This window comes from Theobroma umbraticum, unplaced genomic scaffold (genome assembly GCF_002168275.2).
Source record: "Theobroma umbraticum cultivar Fairchild unplaced genomic scaffold, ASM216827v3 scaffold_147.0, whole genome shotgun sequence".
NCBI classification, from domain to species: domain Eukaryota; kingdom Viridiplantae; phylum Streptophyta; class Magnoliopsida; order Malvales; family Malvaceae; genus Theobroma; species Theobroma umbraticum.
The window spans coordinates 9,323,524-9,342,947 of record NW_018397259.1 but is presented as its reverse complement, the minus strand read 5'-3'; the positions used below and the strand labels follow the sequence as shown (position 1 = coordinate 9,342,947).

Below are 19,424 nucleotides of genomic sequence, written 5' to 3'. Positions count from 1 at the left end.
AGAAAAATAAATAATTTTTTTAAAAAGAATCCTCCTTTAGACGGTTCTCCTTGAAAAAAGTTTACAAAAATGAAAAAACAATTCGCAAAAAAATTAATAAAAATTAAAAGAATTCTTACAGGCAAAGTTGATCAAACGCGCGCTGCCACCGCCTCTTCTGCCGAATCGCTCTCTCTTCGTTCAATTTGCTCTTCCTTGTTTGGTTCCTGAGAAATTTGGATTTTCCAGGTGGAAGCAAACGAGATAACAGAGAACTGAGGGATTTGTCGGCTCTTCAAATCCCAAAACCCTTACAGCTTTGGTACTCTCTTTCTCTCGAACAATCCCTATTTTGTATTTTTTGTTGATTTCTATTAATCGAAAACAGTTTCAAATTTTGTAAAAGTTTATTTGAATTTCATTTGGTCCGCACATTAATTCCTTTCGAGTTTAAATTAGTTTACTTTGGCCTTGTTTCTTTGCTGTATATTTTCCCCAAAGTTTTGAAATTTATAAGTGTTTGATCTTTTGCCTCAATGAAGAATGCTCGAAACTATAGCATAATTTCTGTAGTAGGAATAATTGTACTGAATTTGGGCAGGGAAGCCAATGGCAACTTCTAGTTCACTGAAGGAATATCTAAAACGATACGAGTCAAAAAACGAAGAAGAGGAACAGAAGAAGAAAAGGAAGAAGAAGAAGGCTAAAGCCCAACCGGAGTCCTCAGGCGTTTTCGTTGTTGATGAAGATCCAGTCTGGCAAAAACCTGTTAACCTCGAAGAAGACAATGATGGCAATGATTCACCCGGTTAGTTTAAAATTTTTTTTCTCTTTGTTTCTCTTTGGGTTTTGAATTAATGATTATTAGTTATTGGTTGTGTACTTTCATTTTTTTCTAGATGAGAGGCCATTGGTGGATGAAGATATAGAAGTAAAAAGAATGAAAAAGCTGGAGCAGATTAGGTTGACGAGGGGGTTAAACTCAATTGCTGAGGATGGTAGTGGTTGGGTTTCACTTTCTCCTAAGCGCACCAATGCTTTGGATCCTAATTCTGATAGTTCCCCTCCTCGTAGGCAGAGGGCTCGAAATGACACACTGTCTCCAGAACCTGGGCTGAGGCGTTCAAACTCTGAAAGAGAAGTTGAAGATTTATCACCTCCGAGACAACCACTTTCCCCTGGTTTGAAATCTGATTTATCACCACCAAGGAGAAGTAGGGTTCGGAATGACACACCATCAGCAAGAGAAGATACTGATTTATCACCTCCTCGTAGGAGGCCAGCTCAGACTGACTCACCAGAACCTCGAGTTAAGGCTGCAAAAGAAGGTATTGACTTATCTACGCCGAGGAAACGGAGGGTTCGGAATGACACACCGTCACCAGAACCTGTACTGAACCGACCAGATACTGATTTGTCACTGCCTCGGAAACGGAGGGCTAGAAATGACACACCTTCACCAGAACGAAGAATGAAGCCATCGAGAAAAGATACTGATCTGTCGCCTCTACGGAAAAGGTCGAGACGCCACCATACACCATCACCTGAGCCGGATATGTCCCCACCGAGACGATCTCGTCCTCAAACATCTGAGGTTGTTAATGATTCTGATCTCTCCCCTCCAAGGAAACATAGGAAGGAATCAACTGGTCCAGCTTCCTTAAAGGAGCAACCAAAAACTGGATTAATTTCTGGCAGTGAAATCCGGGAAGAAATTTCTAAAACCAAGAAGGATGACTGGTTAAGGTACATATTCTGTTTATGTATCTAGATATAATTCATTTTTCTGAAATTCTCTCTGTTGGTATGCTACATTTTCCATCATTGAAATGTTCATACAAATGGGGTATGTTATATAGGTGCTCACTAATGCATGACCGGCCTTGAGTTCAATTGCAGACTTTAGCCAATTTTGTTTTTAGAGCAAACTGCAGAAGCTGCTGCTTCTTTTCGTTGATAGTAATTATTACATGTCGCATTGAGGCCTGACCGACATCATTGATGTGTTGCAGTGCTCCTTTAATAACCTGTTTTAGGGGACTTATGGGTTATTCCAAGATAAGAACGGTGAAATACCTCTGGTGATGAACCGAAATAGGGGTGTAATATAGTATTGCTTGCAAACTAAGGAGAGTTGTTTACTAGCCAGATGAAAGTCAACGTGACTTTTAATCATTAGTGATCCTTTTAGTCGGTTTGTTTTTTGCATTGTGTTTAATTTCTTTAGCCTCTGGTTTTCTGACGTAATTTGTGTTTTTCAGGTTTAAGGAGATGGATCCATCTATAAGTGGACGAGGAGCTGAACCTGTATATCGTGATAAGACAAAAGGTAAAGGAAAAGGCATTTTAAGTGATACATATGTTGAAAACACATGTATGCTTTCATCTGTCTGACTCCATCCCTTTGTCAATGTGTGCAGGGGAGCGCATATCAAAGGAAGAGTACCTGAAGTCAAAACGGAAAGGGGAAGATAAGCCCAAGGTATAATGCAGAAAAGTTACCCGTAGAGTTCATAATTACCTTTCTTTTTCTTCATCATGATTGTTGTAGCCAATTGTAATGCTGCATATCCACAATAACATGAACTTCATTATTTACTTTATTCTCAGATGGCTAGAATTAATAGTCAGCTATTATGTACTTTATCAGGAGAAACAATTGGAGTGGGGCAAAGGCTTAGCCCAAAAGCGGGAAGCTGAAGCTAGGTTGCAAGAATTAGAACGCGAGAAGGATAAGCCATTTGCTCGAACCAGGTAAAATAACTGATACTAAACAATGTTTTGAGTTGTAGTTCTTTGGCTTGAATTGAGATTTCATGCTAGGAAATGAGTGGTAGATAGCATTGTATATTTCCCCATTTGAGCCTTCTTCATTGATATAAACTTTTAATAATTTGCTGTTGTATATCTCCTATGCTTGAGGGGGAAATGATTCTGTAACATAAGCACAGTGCCTCACAGGGGAGTCCTGATATTGCGTTACACGGGATAATTATGTGGTGCTGCAATTTTTTGGCATGCAAGAGACTGGTTTTTTTATCACTATCACTATCAATGTTGTTGCTATTTGGGATTTTAGGGTGCCTTCTTTCCTCTGTTGTTTCTTAAATAGTGTACAGTTGGGAAAGGTCATGGAGTTTTTTCTTTTGGTTCTATATACAAGGTGCAATTGTTATGATTAAGGGATATATCGGATGAAAAGAAGCCAGAGGACAAAGAGAATTAATTTTTTGCCTCTTAGACCGGAAATATGAATTAAGTTGGGGAACAAGCAGGGAGAGTTTAAAAAGAACTATCCACTTTCATGGGTAGAACATTGCAAGTTATTGATTTCTTTCTTGAACTGCCTATTTAGAGCATTTGTATGTTCATGTCTTCTGCTTGATTGAGATATGTTTTTTCACTAGTTTTGCTGCATATAACAATTTTATATTTACAACTTCTACTTACAGGGATGACCCTGAGCTTGACAATATGTTGAAGGATAGAATAAGATGGGGTGATCCTATGGCACATTTGGTCAAGGTAATTAACTACTCGTTTGATGTTAATGAGATTTCAGGTAGTTTGACACTGAGTTGACATATTTGTTTTCACATGTTGCAGAAAAAGCATTCTGCGCCAGCTCTTAGAGACCTAGGGGATGCTGAGAAGATGAAGGAATCAGGGTTTATAATTCCTCAGGACACTCCTGCACATAGTTGGATTGTAAGAAAGTTAGATGCCGCACCAAATCGATATGGTATAAGACCAGGAAGACACTGGGATGGAGTTGATCGTAGTAATGGTAAATTCATTTCTGCTGTTTGAAATATTCTTGGTCTTCAAGTGCATTCTCATTCGAAATTAAGTTTTATTTTGTTAAAAATGTGTATGTCTAGTATTAGATTGAAAATGCTAATCATCTGCGACTATGCTTCTTATAGGTTTTGAGAAGAAAATGTTCACAAAATTAAATGAGAAACGGGCTACCGAAAGGGAAGCATATCTTTGGTCTGTGTCGGACATGTGATTCAAGACATTCTTTCAGTACCATGCTATTCACTTGTTGCCGCGGTCTCAAATGGTGGAGTTTTGATGCATCCTTTTATTTTTTGTATCTTGTTTTTCAAATAATGATCTTTTACAAGTCATATATGGTTGAATCCTGTTTTTCAATTAACATTGCTGCATGAATGTTGTTGGTACAACTTGCCAGAAGAAAAGTCTCCAAAGCAAAGTGAGTAGCAAGCTTGTCTTGAAAGCTCTCAGAAATCTATCAATGGCACTGGGACTGAAGTCTTAGGAGAGCAGGAAATTCTTCTGATATGCTGAAAATTCAGAGATTATATGCTTACCTTATATCTCTGTCCATTGTAGATGTTTGATATTAGCAAGAGGACTTGAGCATTTGTAATTCAGTGTAAGAATCTAACCATTTTGAATTCAGTTTGAGAATCAAACCACAGCTTTTTTCCTCTATGGCTGATTCTTGAATGGAAATTTTCATATGCCTTTGAATGCCAATTTTACGCTTTTGTGTATCTTTTAAGCAATGATTGCTTCTGGCCTTACCCTTCCCATTTCTTGTTCAATGTCACTTCACAAAGAGTCGCTATCCACTCCTTTTTATCATAAAGTTGACTGATTCATCACATCCATTATTTAAAGAGTAGGTCAAGCTTATGTAATCTCATTGAGCAAAGCATGTCCAAGGTCTTATCAGACCAATCAAACCGACCAATGTCCCCCACAAGGCTGAAACATAGAATCCTTCCACCAAAAGAAAAGCAAGGAAAATCTGGATAGACATGTAATACATCTTTTGCAATTTTTATTTCCCAAACTCTGTACACACAAACAAGCTTATGTTAATATATGTACACATGAAAAATGTACCCCATGAGTAAAAAATAAATAAAAAAATTTGGGTATTTTTGGTATTTGACAATTCTATTGGAAAAATCGAAGATAAAAGGGAAAAAAGTGTCAAAATTTGGAGCAACTGACATTTCTAAATTTGGCAAATTAAGATTTTGAACTCATTTTCTCATTTCCTTGTTCTTTTTTCTTTTTCTTCTATCTGCTGACGCCTGGAGATTGCCCATCTTTCACCTTCAAATTTCCTTGAGACACATCATCCTTTACCTCTGCACTCTCTGCTCAACTTAGTTAATCCAACAAATTACGGAAACATTGATATTCCCCAAAACGAAGCACACAGAAACATAACCTGTCTCTTCTTTTTCACATCCCCCGAGTGAAATTGAAAAAGTTCTTTCGTTCACCTTGTTGTCACACATGGCTGCCTCCACACATGCAAGCTATGATGATGGTCATTGATATTAGGAGGATGATGGTGATAGTCATGATGGTGATGATGGGTCATAACCGGCTCATGACATCTCCTGAAACCTTCCCCGTTCACTCTATACTTCCATAATTCTTCAACTTTCCTCTCTTCTTCTTCCTCTTCTTCTTGTAACTTTACTTCTTCTTCTTCTTCTTCCTGCAAATGCAATTCTTGTTCTTGTTCTTCTTGCTCTGTCTCTTCTTCTTCTACTTCGTTGATTCTAGAACAAACATCACTGCTAACAAGGTGCAATCTCAAGCGACCATTTTGCCTGACAGCACGTAAAATCTCAGGCCTTTCTATCCTAACCTCGGTTAACTCCAACCTCCCATTTGTCCTCACAGGCTTCAGATAAAAACAAGGCTGACCATTTTGGTTCAAAGAAGAAAGTGGCGGTGGAAACTTCTTATTCTTCCTCTCCCTCTTCTCCTCACTCTTCCTTCTCCTCCTCCATGCGTCCCTCGTCATCATCACTGATCTCTTCCCTTCACAAACCTCCACACGTTGATCACAATTCTTCTTCTTATCACCACCATTATCATCATCATCATCATCATCGACCCTTCTTTCATCACAACTCTCAAACCCCAAACTCTCCGTACACGACATGAGACCATCAACACCCCCGCCGATGTCATCTATAAACCCTATCCCACCAGGGTCTTTCTTCTTCGTTGGTGCACTCGCAGGCCTAACGACTGACGACGACTCAATGACATTCGGAACCCTAGGTGTATCATTGGCTATCAACCCTAACCCACATTTGGAAGAAGGAGGAGGAGGAGGAGAAACATTAGCACCCGACGACGACAAACCTAAAACAAAGTGATGATGAACACTCTTCCTACAAAAGACCTTCATCATGAAACGTGAATAGTCATAAGGCATGATCATTTTCAATGCAAAAAGGAAGAGAGAGGTGTAGATGAACAAGGAAAAAGAGAGAGGAAGAGAAGGGTCATGGAGGGGATTGGGTTAGAGTTCTTTGATGATGAAGAAACTAAAGAGAAGAGAAAGGAGATGTGGGTATTAATAATATCCTCACGCCAAAGATAGGGAAAGAGAAGGAAAGGGGAGGGAAGGTATGTGGTATGGTGAAGATAGTGCCAACGTGAAATGTGAGCTGTAGTGATAGAGCAAACGGTGCCGGGTCCCACGAATCGTGACCTTACCCTTCGCTTAAGATCTGACCCATGTTTCCTTTTCTTTCTTTTTGGCCTTTTCTCGATTAATTTCTTCCACTCTATACATTTTCTTGAGTTTTACATATATATATATATATATATATATCCTTTTCTTAAGTTTTTCTTTTTTTTAAATAAAAGATTTTAACTTTTATATGTTTATCTAAAGAAAAAAAAGGGTTAGGTTGGAATTTGGCATTTGCAATTAATGGAATGAGGCCCTTGGCAGGCAAAAAATATGTGGTAGCTAGTAATTTCTTAGTTAAAAAAACTGAATATATATTAATGGATAAGTAGATTGAAATCGATTAATTCAAGTTGGTTTTATTTTTTGTATTTAAAACCGAAATAAAGTTGTCGAAATTGATCGAGATTAATTAATTTGGATTATTTATGGTTTTTTATTATTATCTTTGATGGATATCGGTTATTTTTTATAAATATTTGGATAATTCAGATTTTTTAAATTTTAAGATCGAATCAATTAAATATTTACACTTTTTTTAGAGAAAAAGTATAGGTGAGTTGTAAACCAAAGAAAGAGTTTATGCAATTTACTATGTAAAGACAGAAGGGAGAAAAAATAACTACTTATCCTCAAAGTTTAGGGCCTTCCTTATTTAGGGGATGAGGTTTTGATGAATTCTAATCCTTTTATCTTTGATTTAACTAATTAACAAAAGAGCTATACTGTCAACAGTTTACTGACATTTTATAACTTGATTGAAATACCTAACTCTTTTCCGTTTATGAAAGAAAACATAAAAACAAAAATAAAAGAAATATTGGGATAATTTCAAGGCATATTTTAGTTAATTTTGATTATTAATTGGTGTATGTTGAAAATGAAATTTAATTTCCTATATATATATATTATTGAATGTATGGATAATAATTTTTTATACAAAAAAAAATGAAAAAATGGTTTCCAAGATGATTCCAGCTTAATATTATAATTTTTCCATTGAAGGAAAAAAAAAGAGAAAATGGTACATTGAAAATAAATTGAACAAGGAAAATGCATGCATATTGAATTTGCTATATATTCTTATCATAATATCTTGTGCTCTAGTGCACATAAAAATCTTCTTTAACATTATAATTATATTATTTTCTATATACTGTTGATTTATAAATAATATATATTAATTTAATAATATAAATAATATTTCTGTTTTTTTTCAAGAAAAAAAAAACTTTGTGGACATCCTCTTTACATGTAATGCATACCCAAAAGCAAGAAAAAGTTTTCCATTGACAATGATATTTTGGGCTCTAAGAACCTGTCATTTTGAAGGGCAGTCCTCTATCATGTTTAATAATAATTAGAACAATCATTTGTTCTTAGCTTCATGATATTTTTGGCACTAGTGACCAAGTTTTCTGGAAATTGACCCAAGGCCTTGTGGAAAAACTGAGATACTAACAAATTTGTCCCCCAAACCTTTGGCAATTTTTTTTTTCAGGTAGGGTCAAGCTGATTGGATTTTTGTGCATTGGGTTATGGATATTCCTTGAATATGCAAATTCGAGAAAAAAATAACTATTTCGATTAACATTTTTAAACAAATAATAATACCTAAAGTTATGAACTATATATATGTGTAAATCATATCGTAATTAATTTATCAGGTTGTCTTAATCCAATGCTTTCATAGAAAGGCAAGTTGACTCAAACAACCCAATGCCAAGTTTCCATGAAAGTGTGCTTTGAAGATGATGAATTAATGATCAGCTTGAATGGTGTCCATCAACTGATAAAACCAGTGGTGGTATATGGTATGTGGAAGCCATGGATGAATTAATTAATTGATGTTGGTGTTCAATTCTTACTTGTTCTTCTTCTTCTTCTACATGCAACAAAGTTTTGGTCAAGGGGAGGTACACTCTTTCATCTTCAGTAACAGGAGAGAGCAGAGCAGCACCCACACCTTATCTTAGAGGGAGATGTTGACCACGTGGACGGTAACTAGGCACGCACATGGGAAAAGCAAATACACTTAGACAATTATTTGGCTCTCTCTCCTTTTCCAAGTCCCTTTCTATATCTTCCATTTTTGTCTGATAATATAATTATTGAAATTGTATGGATTATAAATTAAGTTAATTTTGCTACGATTATGATATTATCAATTTAATTTTTTAAAATTATTAAAAATTATATATATCATTGATTTTCTTATGATATTTATTATTCAGAATACAAAATTTCTCTTTTCGTAGTATTTATTTTGAGTATCAAAAATTAAATTTTTAGATATATAGGTCACAATAAAGTCTTTTTCATGCATGTTAGGAAAAAGTTTAGTGATGGCTATCAAATTCAAATTTAGTTTGCTATATACTGACATATCCTCTTATCTCTCATCAATTCCATTTCAAATAAAAACAAATTGACATAATTCTTGAATAAATTCTAGAACTATTTAAAAATTTACAAATAAGATTTTATTCTTCTATTACGTTCAATCAAATCTTATATTTTATTTTAAATAATAACTCTTATGACTAATTACAATTAATCAAATTATTACTTATCATTTTACATTCACATGACATTGATGTAAAAGGTAAAATATATTACATGACCATGTTATTTTGCTATATCATTATTTATTATGGTATGTCATAATATCACATCAATGTCACGTGATATAAAATGATAAATAATATTTAAACTAAGTTAATTATTAGTTATAAAATTTTATTTTGACTCAAAATAAAAATATGACTTAATTAAATATAATAAAAGAATATTATTTAAAATTTTCTAAATAGTTTAAGAATTTTTTAAAAATATTATATCAAACCAAAAAACTACTATAGTATGTATATATTCTTTTCCACTTAGAAAAGTGTCATAAAGAATATTATACAAAAAAAAAAGAATTTGTTATATTTAGGTTTGGGTGGTTATATTATGGGATTTAAGAGTTAATTCCCATATTCTTGAAGAGGAAAAATATTGAAAGAGTAAGAGGGGATGAAGGACTATTTCTTTGTAGACTAACTTTAAAATTTATTGATCTAATTTTCAACTAATAAGACACATATTTTTGATTCCCTAATCTCACTGTGAGGCCAAGGGAAAATGTAAAAACCCTTTATTTCAGAGACATTTGAGTGGTTTTTCTCTCTCATTTTTCAACTAATTATAATATATATATCTATATATAAAAGAGAAAGAATTATGGAAAACACCATGCAATTTTTCTTTTTTGTCCTCAATTTGGCCATAATTAATCAAATTTTGTTGGGTTTGGAAGAAAATTAATTCCCACTCTTTAATTTGTTCTAGTTAATGGCCTGATGATCCAAATATAAAATACAATACTAGTTTATTGCTTACCTTCTTTGTAATATATATTAAAAAAACTGAAATTAAAAATTTTTTAATTGACTAATCAAAAGATAAATAAATATGTTTATAATTATACGTAATAATATAAGATAAGATTGGAATTAAAATTAAGAAGAAATCGTGATCATTAAATGAGATGAAAATATCTAAATTTTTATGATAAATTTTAAAAAATTTAATATTTATGTTTATGTATGATTATTTAAAAACAAATAAAACACAAGTATTCATATAAAAAAACATGTGACGACAAATATATACTTATAAAAAATTATTATTCTAATAATTATTGGATATTATCTATTGATAATGGTGGGCAGCAAAACATTCTTTGTGAGTGAGAACGTGATTCACGTTCGGCAACAAGCTCAATTCTCCAATTAGCATCCTAATTTGAGACCCACTTAAGAAAAAAAATTCTCTTTTTTTTCCATTATGGATGAAAGTTATTCTAATTTGATTGCATATAATAGATTAGAAGTGTCCACGTGTTGAGTATTTTACTTAAACTCGAATGCGTCCAGCAACCTATTTAGACTCATGAGCCCAACTTGTTACGAGTCAGCTTAGATATAAGTTTTTATGTTTGAGCTTTATCGACCTATTTAATTTATCTGATTAATAAATTTATTTAATATCAACTTTATAATATATTTAAAAATAATAGTTAATGAATAAGATGAATTAGACTTAGACTTAGACTTGACTTTAAAAAAAGGGAAGCTTGATAAGTTCGAACTTAACCAAATTCGAATTTACTAATTTTAATTGTTTAAGGTTTTTTTATTTTGACGTAAAATATTTTTGAAAAGTATTTTTAAATATTGTATTTTTTAAAAAATAAAAAATTTATTTTAAATATAAAACATTTTATGAATCAATGGAGTTTTCCTTTTCCAATTCATGAAAGTACCAAACTAATCTTTTAATCATTTCCCTTCAAACCCTAGCTATGAAATAGCATTGCTTTTCATCAGAATTTGTTCACAATTAATTACAATTCACACGGGAGGAGAAGAGAACATTGGGCAATTAAGTCCAACTTATTCTCCATCGATTCTTACTGAATTATCTGAGCTGATCAAACCCAAGCAACCTTTATGTATGAATAATATATCAATTAGTTAGGTGTAGTTTTGCTGCGAGGTAGTGGCTCCATGTCACCTTTCTTCAGGGACTCTTTCTCTTCCTTTCTATCGCCATGATCAGATTCAAGCCTGTCAGCGTACCCAATCCCTCTTCGTTTGGTTGGGAAAAGCATGAACAACCCACTAGCCAAAATCCCAGCTGCTAATGGCAAGTTTGCCATCAGTGCATCACCGTTAGGCCCCGGTTTAGGAAAGTAACAACGTTGAACGTCGAAGCTGCTGCATGCAATGACTAAGAACAAAGTCAAGGAGCAACAGGCATGAACGAAGTCTATGGCAGTGAGTCTGTACTTCTTCAGCATTTCCTTGGCTTCCTTGTTTTTCTCCAAGTCGAGAGCATCATCGTTATCATCGTTGAATATGTAAAGTCCTTTGTAAGTGGCAATACCGTAGTAAAGCTTGCCATCTTCGCCCAAGAAGCTGTCAGTGAAGGAAGATAAGAAGCAAGCAAGCGAACACAGTATGATGGCACCCAAGGTCATGTACTTGTGAGCCGCTTCGCATCTTCCATTGTTGGAGAAGGAAGGTATAATGGCTTGGAAGGCGAAGACGGTGCCTGTTGGAAGGAGGTTTGCTAGGTTGGCCGAGCCTGGCAGGGCCTTGTGGGCAGATTGTGGAAGATTAGCTTTGGGAAATACCATGGAGAGAGCTTTTGTAGTTAATTTGCTTGTTTTTGTGTTATATGATATAATGGGAGGTGGGTTTTATTTATAAAGGGAATTAGGCCTGTGAAAGAGTTTGGTTGGGCATAAGAAATAAAGCGTGAGGATTCTTTCTAGTGACCTAATTCATTTGCCATAAGCAACATCATCAACTGCATGTGCTTATTCCAATTTCCAACTTCATACTGCTTGAGAGAATCAAACTGGAAAGCAAGGTATTGTTTGTGTTGCTGAATTTTCGTGTTGGAGAGTACTAGTTACTTTGGTTTAACAGAAGAGAGGTGTGACAGACCCCTTTCGGTTCCTTGATATCACTCAAGTTTACTAGCTTTATTCCCCGCAAGATTAATTCTGAACACCAGTTAACAAGGAGAACAAAATACTGTTTCACCTTTGAAATAAGTTCTTTTTCTTTTCTTGAGGAGGAGGGGTGGGATGCCAAGACAAACAGCTAGAAGAACCCTACAAGGGAGAGTAGCCCTGAATCCTAAGTTTCGTGAGATATATGGTAACTTGATAAGAACAGAAACCTTCCCATGTCTCAGTATTTGCCCGTTAAATGTATTTCTGTTTCCAGTCAACAGAAAGGAGTCATTTAGTAGGCTACTCAACGATTCATACCAAGCATGAAATTTGATAAAAGTACCCTCCTGGCAATAGAAAACCAACATCTAGCTTGATAATTCCAGATGATCATAAGTTACTTTCCTTGATAGTTTCTTGATCATATCTGCAATTATTCTTCCATGTCTGTTCAACCGTGGCCAACAAGTTATTGATTCTGAGTTAATTATCACCAAGGATTGTGGCGACACAAAAGATCTAACTTTATTCCCCCATTTTCATGAACAGGAAGGAATAGGACTCTATTCCCTTGGTTTTCAACTGGAAACCATAAAGACTGCTAAAGGAGAAGAATCAGATCCAATAATCAGGTGAACTGGAAAACAACTCATCAGTGCATGTTCGCATCAATAGAAATATGTTGATGGAGATATGTCAAGCTTAAAAGGCTTCCAACATTCTGAAACATGACTCACACATTTTCCTTTATTTTTCCTGTTGTTTCTGCGTCCTGAATTATGTCTTAGAAGAGTAAATGGCTCAATAACAATCTTTTCATGCTTGGTGGCCACCATTCTCTGTCAGTATCAGCGTTCAGTTTGCTGCACTATAAATTAAACTGTCACAACAAACCTGGATTTGTTTATAAAAATTTTCTCTGCTGCTAAACGGAGGACTACCTCAAATGTCCTTCCCTGTTATACATTAATACATACCTTTCTTGGGAAACAAACACAGCATAAAAATGGAAAAAAATCCAGGACCGGGTTGTTACATACCAAAAAATCAAGCGTTTCAACAAATAAGTGTTATGACCATGGACCCTTTCAACCATGGGATTCTTAATTTCCCTTTAAGATTATCTTCTATTATGCCGTGGGCCTCCATCCTATTTAGGTCCAATAATTTTTCAGTTATCCTACTTTTGTCTTGGCATTCATCAAATTCTTAATGAGAAACTACATTTCCGAATTCCAATAATGCCATTTTTCCTTGTACCCAACCAAAATATGGCATAAAATCTTCACTGAGATAATTCATTATGCAAGACTGCAAGTAACCATCAGTTCATGAATTCAAACATGGCATTGGTAGCATAAGTTTCTGGTCAGGCATTGATTTTGGAACTTTTGAATTGTACATGAATTTCTCAGTGACAGATTGATAAATGATATAATGGAGAAGCCATAGTTATCTTTCCAAGGAAACTGGATTCATTGATGCTTGTATTTCTTCTAGTGTGCGTCCCTTGGTCTCTGGTACCAGCTTTGCCACAAACAGAACAGTTAATCCACATATGCTAGCAAATATGAAGAATGTTCCTGGAAGGAGGAAGGAAGACGGTACAACAAGGAAAAGGTTAACAATATGACAGGATTTGTTGTATTGAAGAAAGGGACAAAATCAGATGTAACCCTTTTTACCTGTTGAGCTCCATTTCAAGAGGAAGTTAAATGCAAAGGAAATAATCCAAGAACCTAACCAGCTAACCAATGTCACGAGGCCTCCAGCTGAACCCTTCATGTTTATGGGAAATATCTGAAATAGGATTTCTTCTTTTTAGTAAAGCTTAAAGTTCTTTTCTTTCTTTCATGTTTGGAAACCAATTCATATAGATATTGAAGGCTGCAGAGTTTCACACAAGCAGGGCAAGCCTACCTCAGACATTATAACCCAAGGTATTCCTCCCATACCTAACGAAAATGATCCTGTGTACACCTACATTTTTGTCGAGACACACATATCAACAGAGATTATCTCACACATGAAAAGAAAACTTGAAAAAGAGCAGCTAAGAAGGGCATGGTGGAAGGTGATGGGGCTGAAGTTTGAGGTAATTCCATATATGTCAAAATGAAAAGAGCAAGTGCCTAACAAACTGATTTGGCTTTACCAGTACACCAACAAGTGATAAAATAGGAGTGCCCTGCTTCCATTGTTGAAGGTCCTGCATGTGATGAGCTTGATATTTTCAAGAAAGGATATATAACACAAAAAACATTTTGAAATTTGAGATCAGTAAGTTTCTTCTTTGAACCTGCAAGAAAAATGACAACCCAACCAGGAAGCAACCCAAACATGTTCCAGCTGCAGATACCTGTAGAAATTAATAGATTTCAGCAGGAAGGAGCATTTCTACATCCAAATAGATCAAAATTTTTTGAAGAGTTTCTCCAGGCTTTCCTACCAATAAAAGTGGCCTTCTTCCAGATTTATCCAACAAGAGTACTCCCAATGCTGTCATTGGAATCTGTAGAAGATTATTTCAAAATCATCAAGAAAATCATTAATCAAAATTTAAACACTGATTCATAATCCAAGTCACTGACCTGAACAACAACCATTGCTATCATTCCAACACTACCAGAGAATCCTGTCATAAAAGGATTAAAGATGAAGTGTTTGTCATCTATTGACTTCCTCTTTTTCTCTTCTAAATTGTTTTGTAGCATAAGTGATTTCACATACCAGCTGATATAAAAATAGCACTAGCATAAAATGCAATTCCATTGACTCCTCCAAATTGTTGAAGAACCATCAGGCCAACTCCAACCTTAACCAGTTCAGTTATACATTAAAAGAACAATTCATGACAAGGAACAATGGCACACCCAGGATTGACTTTCCATTCTTACCATGAGAGACCAAGCATATTTCCTCTGGAACAAGTCAAAAATGCCAGCTTCAGAAAGCTGTTGAAGTTGTTCTGTGTAGTCCTGCAAAAACAAACCGTTTCTTTCTTGTTTCAAGTCAAAACATTCAGGTATGGGGCAGAGCTGTGGAGGTTCTGAAAATCCAAAGAACTGAAACTGAAACTTGCATGCATCTAAAAGTTAATGACTTACTCTAATCTCACTTGCTTCATCAGAAATATCTGCATTGTCCCCCCTTAAGCGCTGCAGGGCAGCTTCACACTCTTTCCATTTGCCTACCTTTGCCTGCAAGATAGTTGTATTCACTACTTCAGTGTTAATGGATGCTTGGATTTACTTTTGAGGCATCATCCAGAAGAAATGTAATCATTTAATAGAATGCACAAAATATTTCTGAGTTTTATAATCGTTCCTAAGCAATAAGGTCACTTAGTCTTGTATTTTAGAAAAATGTCTAATATATACTTATACTAAAAAAAATGTTTAACGTGATACTAAACTTTTATTCCATGTATCAATGTACCTCAAAGTCTAATTCAGTTAAAAAAATTTAATGATGTGTCAACGGGTCATTCAAAATGTGTCACCTGACCAAATAAATACCACAGAATTCTCTAATATGAGTACCAAATTAAGCATGTCCTAAAGTACAGAAGTTTACCAGCCATCTAGGCGACTCAGGGATGAAGAATAGGCCCAGAAGCTGCATAAGACATGGAATTGTTCCTGAAATCAGATCGTAGGGAGGCGCTGTTAGAGAATCCTTTTTATATACAATGTAAAACCACAAAAAATCTGACAATTACCGATCAGAGCCAAAGTCCGCCAGGAGGCAAAAGCACCTATGAGATACGTTATTGACACACCACAACAGATCATCAGCTGCAGAATCTATTGCCATTAGATACATCAAAGCACAAAGAACATATTGAATTCAACTCCTGATGCTTCAGTATTTTACCTGATGGACTGATGTAAATCCTCCTCGAATGTTCTTAGGTGTAACTTCAGCAATATACACGGGAACCTAGAGTGAATAAGAGCAAATTTTTTTTTTTTTTGCTCAGCCAAGTAAAATGGATTTATTAATAAACTGCTCAAGGCAGGAATGTAGTAGCAAAGCTGCTACACAAGAGTACAAACGGGGTGTATGCACCCATGTTGACCAGCATACAATTTAGAGTAAGAACAAATATATAGTTTTCCTTCAAACATGTGAATGGCTGGTCAAGTACATATAATTGCAATCTGTTCAAAAACTTACCACGAATGAAAGGAGGCCCATCCCATATCCAACCAGCAGCCGTCCTAGGTCAAGCCACCAAGCAGCCTTTTGGACAAGCAGATGATGTTTAGCACTATTGTTTTGTCTTAAAAGAATGTTAGCAACAATGCGGAAGGAAAAAATTTTATGCTGCTAGAATCCCAATATCATCAACACCTTTGAGAATAGTATCGCAAGCCATCCTACCATGCAGAATACCTCAGAGAAACCCATTGTCTGCCTCGAAAGATTAACCAACATTGAGGGAAGTCAAAGATATGAAACCTATTTGAGATTGTTAGAAGTAAACATATGGAGAAAGTAAAGGTTCCTGAAAACCTTACACATTTTCGACCAATGTAATCTGCTATTCTCCCGCTCATCACTGCACCTATCATTGCTCCAATTGTCAATATTGAACCAAAAAGAGAATACTGCAATGATCAAAGCAGGGAAAGAGAAAAATCACACAGAAATGTCTGAGATAAATAGGAATCAGTTTGATGGATGCCATGTTCAGATTAATTCTATTGCATATCAAGTTTTCATTGGAAAAAAGAATTTGCTCTAATGTCCAATTCACATAGTTCTCAGGATAAATCTGGATTATGCTAGGTCATTCGGTTGAAATAAGTACAAAATCCATGAAAAAAACATGCCAGCTGATGATTCATGGCATCATGTACATTTGACCAAACATGATCCTGCTGCTTGGTACCAGATGTTGGCACCGGGCAAGAGGAAACAAAATTTTAAGGCCATAAATACTGAAAAAATGATGCTGTTTTCACCTGCAAACTTAAAGAGCAACTGCCACGAATGAAACAGTTCTATATATGCTTTACCTCTGCTACAGAAAGACCAAGGTCATCTACGATTCCCGTCTGAGCAGGTGATGAATATCCAATCTAGAAAACAATCCAGGGATTTTAGTTCTTTTTTTTTTTTGTAAGAGAAATGACAACATTACCATAGGTCAATTAGAATACTAGATTTGCAGATTCAATTCTAGTCTAAGTTGTCAAGCAGGATTTACTTTGAATGTTATAAGGTAAATCAGAACATCTTATTGGTGAAAAGAATATACTTACAGCAGTCCCAAAAACATAAGATCCACAGACAGCAACAAAGGTGCTGAGAACAACCGTGGTTGTTGCAGAAGAAGAAATCCTAGTTTCACCCTGTCCTTCACCAGAACAACCACCAACACCATCCTGAGGCTTCTCCTTGACTATCAAAGAACAAGAAAGCCCTCCTTCTTCTATTCCTTCTCTACTCATCTCTTCAAGAGAGAATCAAGAAAGAAAAATGCGTTGAAGATTAAGCAAAAGAGCAAAGGCAGTCAGATTGGAAGTGGAGTGAAGGACAAAAGGCAGGAAAATGATTTTCAGTTTGAAGAAATGGTAAGAGTAGGCAACATGGTGTGAGGGTCCCACTTGAAATTGATGGATTGTTAGAACCTTTTCATGCAATATACATGCAGACAAATATGTACCCTGTTGTCTTTATCTTTACAACAAAATACTACACGATTCCTATCAGTTTCCTTTCTCTTTTCAAGCTGGACCACTCTGTATCTTTCCTTAAATCTCCTCAAAAACCCAATAAAACCGGGATTTGTTCAAGTTATAACATGAATATCTTAATATGGAAAACAAGTTATAACATGAATCCAATCAATTATTGACCGCAAAAATGGAAAATACCAGATGTTAGTAAGGGGTTCTTTGTGTTTGGATTTTTACATTGGTATCAATGGCCTTACACGTTTCACTTAAAAGTGGCAGAGCAAAGACGAATTTGGATTATGTATGAGAACTGTTCATCCAGAGAAGAGATTAGATGTGGAAGAGAACTGTACATATAGAAGAGGAGAGAGAGACTAGGAATTCCTCCAATGGGATGTAATTGGCTAATGAGCCAGAAACATTGAATTCCACCAAAAGTAGATAGAAAGCCATCATTTTCAGTTCATTGCAACAGCACAAGTTATTAACTTCATTGAATAATGATAACAGAAATAAGTCAAAGGTATGTACAGGTTAAAGAGAATTCCAAGGGCTGAATTAACCCTTTTCGGGAACAACAGACTACCTACATTTCATTCAATTTGCCTTCTCAGCTTGACTGTTACATTGTCATCCCTGTGATAAATTCCTGTTTTTTATGGTACATTTGTTCCTGAGTGGACAATAATTATGATGACCTACTTGAAATGATTTAAATTCAAGGCTGATTTGATTCAAAAAGTGATAAGAATCCAAACTTAATATTAAAAATTTAAAATTTAATAATCAATTATATTCCAACCATAACTAGAATATGAATTGATTTATATTCGAAACGATCCAAATCCGGAATGACATGAACTCAAAACAATCCGAACCTCAGATGACCTGCTCCAATTCAGTCCATTTGCCTAGACACTGTTGCTTTCCGTTGTGAATTGCCCAACGAAATAGACATGGTCCCCCATGAAAGAGCTTACTATGTGACAAGAACACAATAAACTGAACTTCCTTGGATCCACTGAAATTGTGATGGAAAATAGGGATGCAGGCGCATTCTCACACACACGTAAACAAAGCTAAGTTGCAGAGGAAGAAAGAGCTCTGAAACCATAACACAATGGCACAACATATTCTCCTCAATAGGAAATATATATACAAGCAGTGTTCAGAAAATCATCAACTACTCCCACTACTACTGATACATTGTCTTCTATATAATGCTAAATTTAAAAAATCTCAACTGAAGCAAATCAAAAGGCTTCTGCGAACTATGGGCAAGCCATGGTATTCCTCCCAATCCTATTGTGTAAGCTGCAGCAGCGACCTGAGTTTGCATGTGGATCAACATATACATAGTTTGCCCAAACTTGGAAGAATATAAGGGGAAACAAACATCTTTTGGTTAGACTGAAGTACCAAAAAGCCGGTAATTGCTAGAGTGGGAGTAAGCGCCTTCAGAGTTCCTGATAAAAAACAAGTTTTCAGAAAGAGAAACTGCATAAATTGGAATACTATTTTCCAAACTTATGGTTGTACCTTAAAGCAGAATGACAGTCCTACAAGGAAGCAGGAGAAACACATTCCACTTGCAGAGACCTTCATAAATTGGAATACTACATTTCTGACTTCTTGTTCAACAATTTCACTGTCTTAGATTGCATTCTTTACAACGCTAACCAGTAGAAGCGCTCGTCTGCCAGATCTATCCGTCAAAAGTAAACCTACAATAGCTTCTGGAATCTGCAAAATATACTTACATATATAT

The 19,424-nt window shown here is 35.4% G+C and overlaps 4 protein-coding genes and 1 pseudogene across 6 annotated transcripts in view; 1 reads left to right on the top strand and 4 right to left on the bottom strand.

Annotated features, from left to right (window-relative positions):
- Positions 1-38: 38 nt before the first annotated feature.
- Positions 39-4,045, top strand: LOC110415874 (pre-mRNA-splicing factor of RES complex protein). Of its 2 annotated transcripts, none has more exons than XM_021427634.2 (9): positions 39-301; positions 586-787; positions 879-1,725; positions 2,241-2,308; positions 2,400-2,461; positions 2,630-2,733; positions 3,432-3,504; positions 3,586-3,766; positions 3,906-4,045. In XM_021427634.2, exons 2-9 carry the CDS (start codon positions 589-591, stop codon positions 3,989-3,991), a joined length of 1,620 nt encoding a protein of 539 aa, XP_021283309.1. In that variant the 5' UTR covers positions 39-301; positions 586-588; the 3' UTR covers positions 3,992-4,045. The 2 variants fall into 2 exon arrangements, with proteins under 2 accessions (XP_021283309.1, XP_021283308.1); XM_021427633.2 differs by having other exon boundaries at positions 40-301; positions 581-787.
- A 540-nt stretch (positions 4,046-4,585) lies between these two features.
- Positions 4,586-6,395, bottom strand: LOC110415882 (uncharacterized). Its single transcript, XM_021427647.2, has one exon. The coding sequence runs from the start codon at positions 6,203-6,205 to the stop codon at positions 5,243-5,245; it is 963 nt and encodes a 320-aa protein (XP_021283322.1). The 5' UTR covers positions 6,206-6,395; the 3' UTR covers positions 4,586-5,242.
- A 4,346-nt stretch (positions 6,396-10,741) lies between these two features.
- LOC110415652 (protein DMP10-like) lies at positions 10,742-11,678 on the bottom strand. Its single transcript, XM_021427348.2, has one exon. The coding sequence runs from the start codon at positions 11,643-11,645 to the stop codon at positions 10,977-10,979; it is 669 nt and encodes a 222-aa protein (XP_021283023.1). The 5' UTR covers positions 11,646-11,678; the 3' UTR covers positions 10,742-10,976.
- Positions 11,679-13,297: 1,619 nt separating this feature from the next.
- LOC110415876 (sugar transporter ERD6-like 5) lies at positions 13,298-17,524 on the bottom strand. Its single transcript, XM_021427637.1, has 18 exons — positions 17,240-17,524; positions 16,994-17,056; positions 16,493-16,582; positions 16,326-16,385; positions 16,149-16,214; positions 15,846-15,911; positions 15,691-15,766; positions 15,546-15,610; positions 15,077-15,169; positions 14,867-14,947; positions 14,700-14,784; positions 14,561-14,604; positions 14,419-14,481; positions 14,269-14,328; positions 14,125-14,178; positions 13,890-13,949; positions 13,655-13,769; positions 13,298-13,552 (listed from the first exon to the last, which is right to left on the bottom strand). Exons 1-18 carry the CDS (start codon positions 17,426-17,428, stop codon positions 13,422-13,424), a joined length of 1,461 nt encoding a protein of 486 aa, XP_021283312.1. The 5' UTR covers positions 17,429-17,524; the 3' UTR covers positions 13,298-13,421.
- A 983-nt stretch (positions 17,525-18,507) lies between these two features.
- LOC110415870 (uncharacterized) overlaps positions 18,508-19,424 on the bottom strand; it is a 4,063-nt pseudogene continuing 3,146 nt past the window's right edge. Inside the window, exons 5-6 of the transcript XR_016351172.1 lie at positions 19,196-19,411; positions 18,508-19,122 (exon numbers count right to left, since the gene is read on the bottom strand). The product of XR_016351172.1 is annotated as an uncharacterized LOC110415870 (transcript). The remainder of the gene's footprint in view (positions 19,123-19,195; positions 19,412-19,424) is intronic.

Bases quoted from the DNA above. Each gene is read 5' to 3' on its own strand.
- LOC110415874 (XM_021427634.2), top strand. From the start codon at position 589: ATGGCAACTTCTAGTTCACTGAAGGAATATCTAAAACGATACGAGTCA. The intron at 2,309-2,399 runs GTAAAGGAAAAG...CAATGTGTGCAG, and splicing joins ATATCGTGATAAGACAAAAG to GGGAGCGCATATCAAAGGAA. The intron at 3,505-3,585 runs GTAATTAACTAC...CACATGTTGCAG, and splicing joins CTATGGCACATTTGGTCAAG to AAAAAGCATTCTGCGCCAGC.
- LOC110415882 (XM_021427647.2), bottom strand. From the start codon at position 6,205: ATGATCATGCCTTATGACTATTCACGTTTCATGATGAAGGTCTTTTGT.
- LOC110415652 (XM_021427348.2), bottom strand. From the start codon at position 11,645: ATGGTATTTCCCAAAGCTAATCTTCCACAATCTGCCCACAAGGCCCTG.
- LOC110415876 (XM_021427637.1), bottom strand. From the start codon at position 17,428: ATGAGTAGAGAAGGAATAGAAGAAGGAGGGCTTTCTTGTTCTTTGATA. The intron at 14,605-14,699 runs GTATGTGAAATC...CTTTTATGACAG, and splicing joins TGCTATTTTTATATCAGCTG to GATTCTCTGGTAGTGTTGGA. The intron at 14,179-14,268 runs GTTCAAAGAAGA...CATCACATGCAG, and splicing joins GGTTGTCATTTTTCTTGCAG to GACCTTCAACAATGGAAGCA.